This window comes from Calliphora vicina, chromosome 4 (assembly GCF_958450345.1).
Source record: "Calliphora vicina chromosome 4, idCalVici1.1, whole genome shotgun sequence".
NCBI lineage: Eukaryota > Metazoa > Arthropoda > Insecta > Diptera > Calliphoridae > Calliphora > Calliphora vicina.
In genome coordinates, this window is record NC_088783.1 from 86,178,299 (window position 1) to 86,193,150 (window position 14,852).

Consider the following 14,852-nt stretch of genomic DNA (forward strand, 5'->3'; position numbering starts at 1 on the left):
AACATATTCAGAAATCCATCTAATATAATAAATACACACATGCATATTTCAAAACACAGATACAATTGAATATGCAGTATTTATGTATGTGTTACTTAAGGTATTTATAGACGGCAATACTGAGTCTTAACACTTTTCAAAATTAAAATATTATTGAAATCATTCGGTATTTCAAAAAATCGTTTCGAAAAAACATTTATTGTTTACACTATAGTATTACAAATACATATTATATTTCTTTGTTGATTGATATTTTTCTGTTAACTTTATTCTTATTTCATATTTTCTTGACATTTTTGTTTGCCTTATTTGTATTTATAAATACTACATACCCGATACATATGTAAATAAAAAGTTTTTGAATTGTTTAAACAAATTTTAAATACCGTTCGTAAATCAAAAAAATCATTTGTATTTTTTGAAAATCTAATACAAATTTTGTTTAGACGATGAAATTTTATAATAATACTTGAGTTTTTGACAAATATTAATACTCAGTATTACCGTCTATAAATACCTTTACTACTACGTACATCATAGATACTCGTATAATTAATATGTTTTATGTTTTACTCATAATTTCCTATTCTCAGTTTCAGTTGTTTTCATTACATCGTAACATTTCTTATTGCTATTCAACCGTGGACATGGACGGCACGTTCAGGTTATGCAGGATTAATGACAGCAGCGGCGTCTGTAAAATCTCCAGGCGGTAAGTTGAATTAAAATAATAGCAATTTAATATGTAATTTTATGTATTTACATAATACATGAAAACATACCAGTTTATAATTTTACATACATAGGTCCTATCGTAAATAAATATGGACAAACAAATCACTCTTTAAAATTCATACATACATTATTTTCTTTAGCTCTTTGTTGGATTACTGTTGATTTGCATATGAAACTGTTTATATCTAACACAAACAGTATTGGCTAGTATATGCCAGCTGGATAATGTGAAAAAAGCTTTTTCCACAATTTAAACGAAATTTTATAAGTAGTTTTTAAAACAAAATTTCCATACAAAATTTGTTTTATAAACCTGTAATAAATTTAAAAATTGATTATGAATAAGGCCTTAAAAATATAATACATTTGCAAAAAATAAATATGTAAATGTTGTTTATTATTATTTTAGAAATGGATCCGAAGACATTATCAATTTTAATTGGGGATAATGCCAACATAACGTGTCGCCTTGCAAATCCCAAAAGTACAGATATATGGTTCCTGGAAGAAAAATCAAAGCGGCCAATAAAACAACCATCTGAACAAATAATGGTAATTATTAATTTAACCATGTGAATGTCTCCAAATAAAATTAAATTTTAATTTATTTTATGATACAATTTCTATCAAAATAAGTTTTAAACAGATACCGTAACTGTTATGAATTTTATGTAATTTTAAAAATTATATTTGACTTTTATTTTATTGCTTAGACAAATACATATGTAAATTATTTCTAATTTTTATTTGGGGGTTAGGGTTAATTATGGACCGATCCTCACAATTAATGAATTGATTTTAATAGATTAATGTTCATATAAAACTTGTGTATGTCCAATTTTATTATTATAAGACAATTATAATTGTTTATGTAATTTTTGAGAATTTTGAGAATAGCCCGATTTTCGCCATATTTTACAGTATAATTTTAGTGTTCAAAGAAGTAATTTGTGCAAAATTTAATCAGGATTTCCGCATAATCAACATACATACATATATATGACTGATATCAACAGATAGTATTTGTGGAAAATTTCAGCCAACTAGCTCCGTCGGGACCCAGAATATACATATATGTTAATGTGAGTCTGCGACATATATTTTGATGTATTACAAACAGAATGACAAAAATAGATTAGAAAAAGATTTTTAAAATAAAAATCAAACCATAAGTTTTATTTTTGTCAAATAAAATCAAACATATAGACAATAATTGAGACATTTTAGGAAATATTCGAAGAGAACTTTAAATTTGTAGTACACCTGAGTACATAAATTATGTGTTCAATGACACTGTGCACGAAATTTACACTTTTTTCTGTCAAGAAGGGCACCCAATGGATTAAACTAATTCGGGTACGCTGAATTCAGTGGTGCTAACCGTTTTTTATGTTAGCTCGTATTTTCGAGATATTTCGAAAATGGAGGAGGTTGCACAACATATGTATATTCGCGTAACACAAAAACGGTTTAGTTACTTAAATAAACTGAAAAAATTCCGCAATAAAATTACCTTTAAGTAAGGCTTAACACGTTTTTAATCTTCGCAGTCGTTTTAGAAATACAAATTTGTTTAGCAAAAAAAAATAATTTTTTTATAAAAATTTCGAAATTTTTGGTTTTTAAAACGGCATTAATTTTATTCACACATATAGAAAACGAAGTTCCAAATAAAACAAGCCCTAAATGATTAAAATCTGTCCACATTTATTTTATTATCTATATAAAAAATGTTCGAGTTAAACAATAGAAAAGAATATCACTGTGTGTATCTATATGTACTAGGGTATTCATTCGAGTAATGGTCGTTCGATTAATCGAATATTTTCTTGTGAATAATTATTCGAACAATGTAAAAATTACCATTTTCGAATAACGAATAATTTGAACAATTTTATGTAGAATAATCGAAACTTTTTGCGTATTTATAAATGCGTCAATCATGCACTGTCTGACTTTTAATTAGCCACGTTCACTGACAATTATATCAAGTTTTGGACAGATTTGTGTAATTCCCTAAGACCACTTGATTAGGCAAACATTCGGCAACGTGGATAGAGCTTGAGGGTATAATACCATTTGTTATAAATAATTTAGAAAAAGTGAATAATTCATTTACTAAAGAATTATAAAATTGAATGATGGACTTTGTTTTTGAATGTTTTTTAACATTATCAATACTTGAATTGTTAACTTTAACGTTATTTCTTGTTATACCCTTCACCTTCGTGAGAAGGATATATATAAGTTTGTCATTCCGTTTGTAATCTTCATCCTATTCTGGATCCTTATAGATAGCGGAGTCGATTAAGGCATGTCCGTCTGTCTGTCTGTTGAAATCAATTTTCTGAAGACCGCAGATATCTTCGGGATCCAAATCTTCAATAATTCTGTCAGACATGCTTTCGAGAAGTTTCCTATTTAAAATCAGCAAAATCGGTCCACAAATGGCTGAGATATGATGAAAAAACCAGGACAACCTCGATTATGGACCTATATCTGGATTACTAAGCCATTAATATAGACAATATGGATATCTAATGATAGATATTTCAAAGACCTTTGCAACGACGTATATAAGACCATGGTAAGTTTGACCTACAAAAAATTAAGAAAACAACTTAGGAAAAAAAACTTTTGTTCACCTAAAAATATTTGTAATTTGAACTATAATTTGGTGAAGAGTATATAAGATTCGGCACAGCCGAATATAGCTCTCTTACTTGTTTTTCTTTAACAATAAAATATTAAAAAACCTGCATCAAAACTTCATTCCTTACTTTTTTTCAAAAAAATTTAATTATTCGAATAATTCGATTAATTTTAAACGTTTGATCGAATTATTCGAACAATTTAAAATTTCTTATTCGAATTATTATAATTTTATTCGAACAAGAGAAAAGTCGAATAATTTTAATACCCTAATATGTACCCTGCAGTTCATTGAACTAGTTCCGTTATGTCGAATTAGTTAGCCACTGAGAATTACCACTAGTAAATTTTCAACCCATTATTGACTGGTGAACGTTATTGACTGGTGAATTTAACATGGGGATGTCATTGATGTCAATAGTAGGAATACTCCAGCATTTGAGAAAAAAAGAAAAAATACCATCGTAATGGTCAGGGCAACCAAAAATATGCAATATCATATTTTTTGCTGTGCGTAGTATAAACATATGAGTTAGTTATTTATCCGTTTCAGACAATTTTAAGAATTTTGGCATTGATTTGTTTGTGCATATTTTTGCATATTTTGCTCTTTACTGCATATTTTGCGTTTTGTAGCATATTTTTGCATATTTGACTCATAACTGCATATTTTTGTTGCATATTTTCATTTTTTTTCATAAGTTTGTTTTCTTAATACAATTTTATTGTTTGTATTGTAATTTTTTATTTATATATTTTACTATTTTGTTAAGGTCCAATGATAATTGGCCTAGGCTACTTAAAGAAAAAATGAGAGTACCCATAATCGACTTATCTTAAATGAATTTTCGTTGACTTAAATGAGTATAGTTTCACACAATTATTAAAATTGAACAAATAGTAAAAATACGTAAAAAATTAAATGTAAATTTCTAAATTGTGTTATGGGTAACTTCTTAACAAAATTTTTGGATACATTTAAAAAAAGAAACTTAAGGTTGAGACAGTTATGGTTGGGCATTAACAGTTTACCACTAACATAAAATTAAACAAAACTTCAGAATATTAAGATCCATCGAAAGTCTTGCGTTCAAAGCACGTTGATAGATTTAGACAAATTGTAAAAAAGATATTAAGAAAAAAGAAAAGAATACATGGATATCGTTAGACGAAACAATGGATGAAAAAGGAAGAAAAATAGGAAATGTCATGGTATTTTGAGTCCCAATCATAAAACTCCAACAAAAAGATTTCTTTAATTGTCGCACTAGATGAAATCATTCCACTATTGTAAGGATTTTTTATAATTCTATTTAAATTTTGGAAGCCGAATTAAAAAAATATATTGCAATTTTTACCAACAACTTACACACGTTCTCACGTGAAACATAATTCAAATGATATAAAAGTGATTTTTAAAGCTTTATGTAGAATATAAATATTTCGAGAAATTTATCTGGAACATCCGGAACATGGGGCACATGGATTGAGCAAGAAAAATATTATACTACTACTTACAAAAACAAAGTTTGAAGTATAAGGCAGTTTAAAAGATGAGATAAATCAATTCTACGGAAATCTAAAACAATCATTTAGTTTAAAACTTAAGAAAACAGATAGTAATTTATTGCTAAATATAATAAAATGAATTGAATCAAACTATTTTTATGTATTGAAAAAGACAGTACAATCGAAAACGTTGAAATCAAACAGTAATAAAACTATTTTTAAGTGCATATTTTTTATATTTTAAGAGCATATTTTTCGTTTATAAGTGCATATTTTATGCGCATAAAACACTTTTTTTAGAGCATATTTTTGGTTGCCCTGGTAATGGTATATTTTAGAGGATTTTATTTTACTTGAATTTATGTTCAAAAACTTAAGGCGAATATCTGACAATTGTTTGTTACTGAATACGCTGGCGAAATGTAGTGCAAATGATTGGGTACTGTTAATTTAGTTTATCTTCATTGAATTCGATGTTTTTAATGTTTTATTGACTAAAGCCTGCTGAGTTGTTTATTTCCCTTTATGTAAATAATATTTTTAAAAATAAAAAAATGAATTGTTCGTAGTTAAGCTAACAGGTGGGATCTTGATAGTGGGAAGGGGACTATCATGTGAGTCTCTAAAATCTAAACTATGCTGGCAGAAACATTACATTCTTTCTGTTTTGTGTTTAAAAATATTTTTCGTTTTTTTTTTTTATTTTAGCTATTAAAAATGTATAGAAGAATTACTTAGTAATACTTATTTGGTCATAACTCCATGCAGATTTTACAAAATTCTTTCAGATTTTTTATTTTACTATGATTTGAATAGCGATGAGCACCGGGCAAAACTAGTATATTTTGTGTCATTTGATTAAATAAACAATTTTAAAGTTTTAAAAATTCTAAGGAACTGCAAAGGAAAATGTCGTTATCAATTAATCGATTAATTTCCATTAAATATGTAGTTTTTAGCTGTAACTAATTGTCCTTTTTATTTAGTTAATAGAAATTTCTATGAATTCAATTATACACTGTGGTATTGTGAACAATATTATAAATTAAGTATCTATTTGTATCTACGTTATTTACGAGTATAAACAAATTAAAACATTCCCACGTTATTACTAATTTGGGCTTGTTGCAACTTGCAACAGTCACACTTTTAGCTTGGTATGATAATTCTTTTGTTTTCCCTTTATTTACTTTTTGCAACTGTCAACAATTAGAAATTTATTGCAGACAGTTATTCGCTCTTTTAACTTTCCAATGAACATTGCAAACGAATTTATTTGTTTAATAGTTTTTTAGTTGTTTTTGTTTTTATTATTATTTTAAATTGTGGTGTCATGTATGTAAATGTATGTAAATAAATATGTTTAGAACTTGTAATTCCAAAGTAAGTGCCCATGTACATACTAGGAATGTGGACTAGATCACGTTAGTGGAGAAACTTAAATTTTCTACATGATACAAAGTGATTGCTAAATATAAAATGCTACTTAATTTAATGTTTATTGTGAATTTTGCAGAATCAAATACTAAAACAACATAAACTATGTTGCAATTTAATATTAAACTCGATTAAGTTGGAATTAGGGTACGCAATATCGAATTCGTTAGTTTCGATTTCGAAATTTTACGCTTTTTACTAAGTTTTTTATTATGTTCGAAAATGGTTTTCATACATTACAGTAACAAAATATATATATATGTTTTATTACAATTACATGTATTCGAAATGCTACAAAAACTAAAATAGTTGGAGGACTTGGGATAGGTTTGTATTTCAAAAGTTTCTCGAAATATGGATTTTCCAATATCAAGTTCGTTAATGCAAACCCTAGTTGTGCACTACAATTATTATCTTGATTTTCCCACTTTTTGTTTTTTCCTTAAAACTATAAGAAAATCGGAATATTTGTGCATACTTGTGTATGATAATGTCAGTTGTAACCGCGATTAAAACTCCTAAAGTACTTGTACATACGATTATGTACATATATGCTCTCAACAATATAAAAGTATATTTATTTATTTATTTACTTACAGTGTATTCAGCTGTTCGTAGTAGTATTTAAAAATAGATAAATATATTTATTATCCATTATTCCTATAATACATACAGTGTAGTTCAAAACATGTAAACACTTTGTAATAAATAATACAGAACGAACTATTCAAATTAATTGTATAATTCTTAATTCAATTTTCAAAATCAAATTAAATTTTATCTCTTAACATTTCGCTTAAAGAATTCAATACGAATTAATTCATAGTCTTAATTCATCCTTAGTACTTCAAACGTATTGCATTCATTGAATTAATTCCTTATTAAATCATTCAAGTTTTCATTAATTCAAATCCATTACAAAATAGCTTAATCAAATGTCTTCAATTCAAATCAATTACAAAAAGGCTTCAAACTATTTTTTTCCATTTATTTATGAAAGCAATTAAGAGTGCTATATTTGGCAGTGCCGAATCTTATATACCCTTCACCAAATTATACTTCAAAATACAAATTTTAAATATTTTTTTTTCCAAAGTTGTTTTTTAATTTTTTGGAAAATTTTTTTTTGGATTTGTTATTTAAAATTTTTTTTAAATTTTAAAAATTGTTTTTTGGTGAAAAAAAAATCGGGTTAAAAAATATTTTTTCCGATTTTAGCCCATTGTATGTCCAACTTACTATGGTCTTATATACGTCGTTGCAAAGGTCTTTGAAATATATCTATCATTAGATATCCACATTGTCTATATTAATAGCTTAGTAATCCAGATATAGGTCAAAAATAGCTCAAAAATCAAGGTTGTCCTGGTTTTTTCCTCATATCTCAGCCATTTGTGGACCGATTTTGCATGTCTGACAGAATATATATACCTTATAGGGTCGGAAAATTATATTGTTTAAATTACCTGAAATTAAATTGAAATTACCTGAAATTGTCCTATGTATGGATTACTAAGTCATTAATATAAGACCATAGTATGTTGGACTTAACCCGAATTTTTTTTTTACCAAAAAAAAAAAATTTTAAAATAACTCGAAAAATTTTTTTTCCAAAAAATGCAAAACACAACTATGGAAAAAAAATAAATTTTGTTTACCTAAAAATATTTAATATTTGTATTTTGAAGTATATGATGAAGGGTATATAAGATTCGGCACAGCTTGTTCAAATTACGTTTAACAATTGGTCAATATATCTCGATTGGACGAAGATTTGGCAAGTTGTTTAACATCAATATTATTCTCATTGTATTTGAGTTGTATTTGAGTAATGACAACATGTCATTGAGTAACGACAACTCGGCTAAAACTTTGTATCAGATGTGTGATGTCTAATAAATGACAGCAATCGCTTTTCCAAACTCTCTTTTTATATATAATTCTGAAAATTCTTAAAAAACATATCTGAAAAGCTTGACCAAACTGTCGGTTTCGGCAAGTATTCGGGCTATAAATGAAAAGTGTATAAGCACACGCAGAGAAAAAACATGGTTGTGGTAACCATAAACTAAGAGCAACAAATTATGATCAGATTTATGCTTGTAGTCCAAAACATATTATGATCATTATTGGTACCATGGAATATCATAATATGTTCTGAAATAATCATATTATGATACAAATCAATCATAATATGACCCAAATAATAATATTTATGAAATCATATTATTATTAAAATTTATTTTTATAAATACAAAATTTTATTTTAATAGGTTTTAGTTTTGAGGTACTAAATTCCCAATTAAAATATTCTTGACAAATTCACTGAAATTTATTGTTATTCGCTCTGGGAAAGTTAAATATAATATACAAATAAAACTATAGAGCGAATGGGAATTACAGACACCCAAAATTTACTTGTAAAAATAACACAGCTTAGACAAACACCAACACTCACAAATGGTTGGAAAAAAGCCTATTAAAAGTAAACATATTTTGTTTGCATCTTAAACATATTATATTATGACTACATAATATAATATGTTTACCTATTTATCACTATTTAGTTGTTGTAAACATATTTTGTTTGCATCTTAAACATATTATGACTACGCGTATAGAAACTTAAAATTTAATGGTTGTACATGACATAATATGTTTACCTATTTATCATTATTAAGTTGTCCGAACCATTCGGTGAACCATATTAATTTTCATAACACTTAATGGTTACAGTAACTAAAATAAATAAATTAAAACAACAATTATATGTTTACGACAACAATTTGTTGTTACAACGAACATAGTATAGTTGTCGTAACCATGTCGAAATATGTTTTTTCTGTGCGTGCATATACACTACTTCCACAAAGTGGGTCAAAATATCATTTGAAATATTACTTTTGTTCTAGATGTCTACCAACACATTAATAAAAATTTATGTCAGAAGGCAGAAGCTGCAAGTAAATAATTTAATTAAGACTAACAAAAAATATCAGATCGAATAATTTATGTAGATGTACATTAGGATGGGTCGATTTCCAGGGACGCAAAATAATCACCCAAGTGACGAAGAAAATCGTATTCTAGGGATCAAAATTAGAAACTTTACCCAAAGAACCATACCTCTAAAATGAATTCTGATGTTCCTTATTTTGACCCAAAGGTCAAATTTGGAGAATTTGGCTAAGCATAATTTTCCAAAGTTGTTTATTATGACACGAACGCCATTTTGTGCTTGTTGAATACTCCGCTACTTAAGAACGCTAAAACTATTCGTGTTAATCATTTCGCTTTAAAGTTTAAACTAAATAAATACATCATGTAAAGTGCCAAAAATGGTGATTTTTTAAATGTTTGTATGGGGATCCCTCTGGGGGTTCCAGGGGGTATGCCACTAGCATGGCTGGGTCGGCCTTCCAAAGTTAGTGGGGGTCGGTCATACATTTAGACTCGATTGGGGCATTTTAAATGGGTCAAAGAGGGATTTTTCAAAATTTGACCTTTGGGTCATAATAAGGAACATTAGAATTCATTTTAGAGGTGTGATTCCTTGGGCAAAGTTTCTTATTTTGATCCCTAGAGTACGATTTTTCTTGTCACAAGTATAAACTTTATTAGCGGTTACAATTTGAACTGAAACCGAAAACTGGGTTTCTTAGAAGGCATTTATGGACCAATTTGGATGATTCATTCAACACAGACAATTTAGAGGGTAGTTCGACTTGCGTCAGGGTTGCTTCGTAAAACCAATTTCAATCAATACACGGACAGACGTTCGTCTCTTAATCGGATTCAGAATATGGTACATATGTATGTATATACTTTATTGGGTCGCAAATAAATATTGTAGAAATTACAAATGAAATTGAAAAGTTTAGCACTTTACTGTATACAAGCATAATGTTTATATAACAAGAATTAGCATTCGCAAAATTTGTATTTGTATTCTTAATTCATGATTGATTTAAATCGTAACAGTGGCAATAAACCAAAGAAATACGTTTTTTAAGTTTTGGCTGACTCTGTGTGCCGCTGTCATTGTAGCTTTCTTTTATTCGTTAAACTCTATTATATTTATGCGAATAGTTACATGCAGACATACATACATACATATGTATGTAAGTATGTAATCATGTTATTTAAGCCATCCTTATACACGTAAATAAGCATTTACAAATGTAAACGAATGTTAAAATAAAAATGGCCCCTAAACTCGTGATTTAGCGGTTATTATTTACTAAATCGTAAATGTAAGTAGTTGCATGTCTGCTAAAATGCTAGAGAATTTGTTGTATACTCGTAAATATGTTTGCTACTGTATAATAAATAGTCCATTAAATAGAATAATAATTCTTGTGAACTATCTGACATTTAGTTGATGTAAATATTCGTACAAAGTTGGTTGTTACAGGCCAAACTGACATCTCTTTAATGTTTTAAATACATTCGGTTTTTACTTGTACAACTTCTTCGCAACAATGCCATTTGCAAGACATTTTGAATGATTTGCGACAGTGTGACTGTGGCGTTACTTTGAATCTTTATACTTACATAAATACGAGCATTTAAAAAGAATTGTGTTTTTTATCTTTCAAGTTCTTTAGCAATTATGCATGTACATTGTACATACATACATATGTATGTATCTGTATAATGTTTTCTATCTGTATAGATATTTATATTCAATACAACCTGATCCAATAACTCGCCAACTTATCCTCAATAAGAACTGTTTCTGGTGTGTAAACATTCCAAGTCCATTTTAACAAATTTAACATGAGACACAAAAACGATTTCCTAAAAAAATCTTTGTGAAATCTGTAAATGAAGTCCTATCGTCCCCTTAATAAAACAATAGTTGAGTAAAATTTGAGTTTAAAATTTTTTTGTCAGTAGACATCTATAAGAAAAGTAATATTTCAATTGATATTTTGACCCACTTTGTCAAAATTTAGAATTTCACCAAGTGGGTCAGAATTTTTAATCAAAAAAAAAAAATTATTTTGTATATGCTTATACACTATTGTTTTATTGAGGGACGATATAATGATAAAAAATCACGGTTTAAAAGAACTGCGTTGGCGACTTATGCCCTCTTTTTGGGACTTATTTTCTATTATTTATTTTGTTTTTTTAGTGGACTTATTACATTTTGTTATACATTTTTTTTCTAACTGTTTTATTTGGCAATGAACTAAGGTATTTGATATTAGTAATCGAGATGATAATAAACTTCAGAAATATCAAATATTTCTTTAAAAAACTTAATTTTTTTTTGGTTAAAGTTAAATGAATATACCTATTAATAATTAAAACTAGTTTGGCGCTATTATATAATTGTATTTTTACTTATTCTACGACATATTCGAAAAATAGGACATATTTTTTTATACCAAAATGTGACAAATTTTATTTGTCTATCTTTCATTCCGCAATTTAGTAATTTGTGAGCCTGATACTATTGCCCAATTAGTCGATGTTATTATTAAGGAGTGAGATCGAAAAATTCTTAACATACATATATGTTTATAAAAAAGAAACCACTAAACTTACAGCTTTAATTTTTTTTTTATTTGATTGAAATTATTATTACAATTTACAAAAAAAATTATTTTTATAGTTTTAATCACTAGTGATGAAATTTTGAACCTTTTTCGGAAACCCTTCCATTAACGTTTTTATAGTGCTTTCTGTCACTTTGCTCGAACATGTAGTCCATCTCCGTTTAAAATCTACCACACTTTTGGACACCTTTTTTGTACTCTTCAATTCTCTTTTAACAAGAGCCCAATATCTCTCCACTGGCCTTAGCTCCGGGCAGTTTGGAGGATTTGCCTCTCTTGGTACAAATACCACATTATTGTTCTTGTACCACTCAAGGGCTTGTTTGCCATAGTGACAGGATGCCAAGTCAGGCCAAAAATAAGTGGACACATTATGAAGTCTTATGAATGGAAGCAGCCTTTTTTGTAAACATTCCTTGATGTAAATTTCGGTATTTATAGAGCCCGTTGTAACAAATGAGTGGCTTCTTTTGCCGCAACTGCATATTGCTTGCCATACCAAGAACTTTCTGGGAAATTTTGTCTGCTTTTGGGTCCTAAACTTTTCTTCAACATTCCCTCGAGCATCAGCAACATAAAATTTTTGACCTGGAAGTTGCGAAAAATCTGCCAGAACATACGTTTCGTCATCCATTATGCAGCAAGAATATTTTTTTATAAAACTTGACTTCAATTTCCGTGCTCTGTTTTTGGCCTCTAAATTTTTAGTAGCGTTCCTGTCAGGAACTTTTTGAGCCTTGTATGTTTTTAAACCTGCATTAGCTTTAACTTTTCGTACCAAATAGTCCGAGCACTGAGCTAACCGGGCTGCTTTCCTACCGGATGTGTTGGGAGCTCTTTTGAAAATGCGTTCTATTTTTTTGGCTTTAGAAACATCATGTGGACCATTTCTTCTACCTGAACCAGGTTTTCTATCAACTGACAAGTTCTCCCGGTACTGTTTAATAACATTGGAAACAGTTTGACGGCAGACCTTTGTATGCTTGGCCAACTTTTTGTAAGACCAAGTTGGGTTTTGTTGAAAATATTTAATAATTTCAGTACGCACTTTTTTCTGGTCACTCATTTTAATCAGATTAACAAAAAAATTAATATAATTGACATTACACATAATAACTGACATGTTTTTCAAAGGTAACTTGATCAAAAAAAAATTCAAATAATACTTGGGTTAAAAAATGTAATGAAAAACGTGTGTTAAGAATTTTTCGATCTCACTCCTTATATTAATTTATGTGAAAACATTTTATTTTTTACTGAACTAAATTGTTGTCTAGTACAAACATTTTTGATAATTTAGAGCAGTGTTCGCTCTTTTAGTATTTTGTAATCCCGGAAATTATTATTAAATTTTTGAGAAATGTCCCATTGTTAACAGACAAATATATCAAACATGTCAGAGCGCTATTGTATCCTGTACATAATGTTATTAACCCGATTATAGGTGAAAGTCTGGCAATCCGTCTAATATATCCGGAATTTGAACACATACGTATTATACATTAAATTAATGCTTAATTTATTTAGCAACTTACTTATTGTCACTATACATATTAATAATTTAATTATTTTTTCAGTTATTAGATGATTATACGGCAGTATTAATGATACATAATGCTGTTGAACAAAACAGTCGGTACCAATGCAAAGTTGGAGATAATGCCATCGCGGTATCAGAACTTTATGTAGGTAAGTTGATACTAAATTTTTAAAATATTGTACAGTTTTATTTGTCATTCCGTTTGTAACACATCAAAATATTTTTCGCAGACCCACATTAGTATGTATATATGTATATTCTGGGTCCTCATACGATTCTAACACGATCTTGCTATGTACGTCCTTCTGTCTGTATATTGAAAACATGACTCGCTGCTGATAAGGTTTAATTGGAAAATAAGCAATATTGGTCCATGATTTCACCTAGCCCCCATACAAATTTCCCTCCGGAATACTGTTTGAGTAATCATAAATCTGATGAATATGCGGCAATCCTGATAAATTTTTGCACAAATTAGTTCTAAGTACATACTCTGAAATTATACTATATTGTATGGCAAAATCGGGCAACATTTGTCTCTAGTACGCATACAAGGCCTCCCTCCTACTTTAACATTCATAATTGTCTTATAATAACGCTGTCCAACAGCATTTTTTGAACAGAATATCGACCTTATAATTCTGAAAGGGCATGTTGGGTAGATAATTTTTGTAGAATAAACTTATAGTCCAGCTGGTCTGATTATTTTTACAGTGGTTCAAAGTTTTAATTTTTTGATCGAAGAGAGCATTATACTAACTGGATTGTGGATATTGTGGAATTTTTGTGGAAGATTTTAATCCTCTAGCTCCTTTCTTTAGGGCTCAATTTTAATCTTTTTTCGAGAATATCAAAAAAAGTCCGTTTAAAATGGACATTTAAGGATTAAAATATTCTAGGAAAATTTTTGCCGGAAAATTTCAAATACCAAAGTTGTAAATATAGCTCTTTACGCTTAATTAGCAAAATTACACACCACCTTGGGTCTCACATTTTTTAAAAAAATCACCAAAAATCAATTTTTGATCCGAATAAGCTGATATTTAACATATAAATAGTTCTAGAGAAGATCTACAAAAAACATATATAAATTAGGTCACGAGTTATTTAGGTTTATTTATTTATTTTCTTCGGGATCCAAAAAGAAAACCTAATCCAAAAGCGTTCAAGATAAAACTTGGCTAACTTAAGAGGACTTAGTCGCCCCCAGATCTATCCAAACTTCGCCAATTTAAAAAAAAAAATTAGGTTTGAGTAAAAAATTCTAATAAGGCAAAACAATGATCTTCGAAAAAGCTTCATACTTGTATAGCCCTATATCTTATTTAACTACGTACAAAGTTAGTTTTTACTTTTTTTCCCTTTTACGAATTTTGGTATTTGAAATTAAAAACTGTCACAAATTATAATGC

At 28.5% G+C, this 14,852-nt stretch overlaps 1 protein-coding gene across 1 annotated transcript in view; it reads left to right on the forward strand.

Moving 5' to 3' along the window:
- The window catches only part of LOC135956847 (cytokine receptor-like), a 115,924-nt gene that overhangs the window by 72,730 nt on the left and 28,342 nt on the right, over positions 1–14,852 (forward strand). Inside the window, exons 3-5 of the mRNA XM_065507441.1 lie at positions 594–712; positions 1,145–1,287; positions 13,478–13,589. Of these exons, the coding sequence (XP_065363513.1) occupies positions 594–712; positions 1,145–1,287; positions 13,478–13,589 (374 nt within the window). The remainder of the gene's footprint in view (positions 1–593; positions 713–1,144; positions 1,288–13,477; positions 13,590–14,852) is intronic.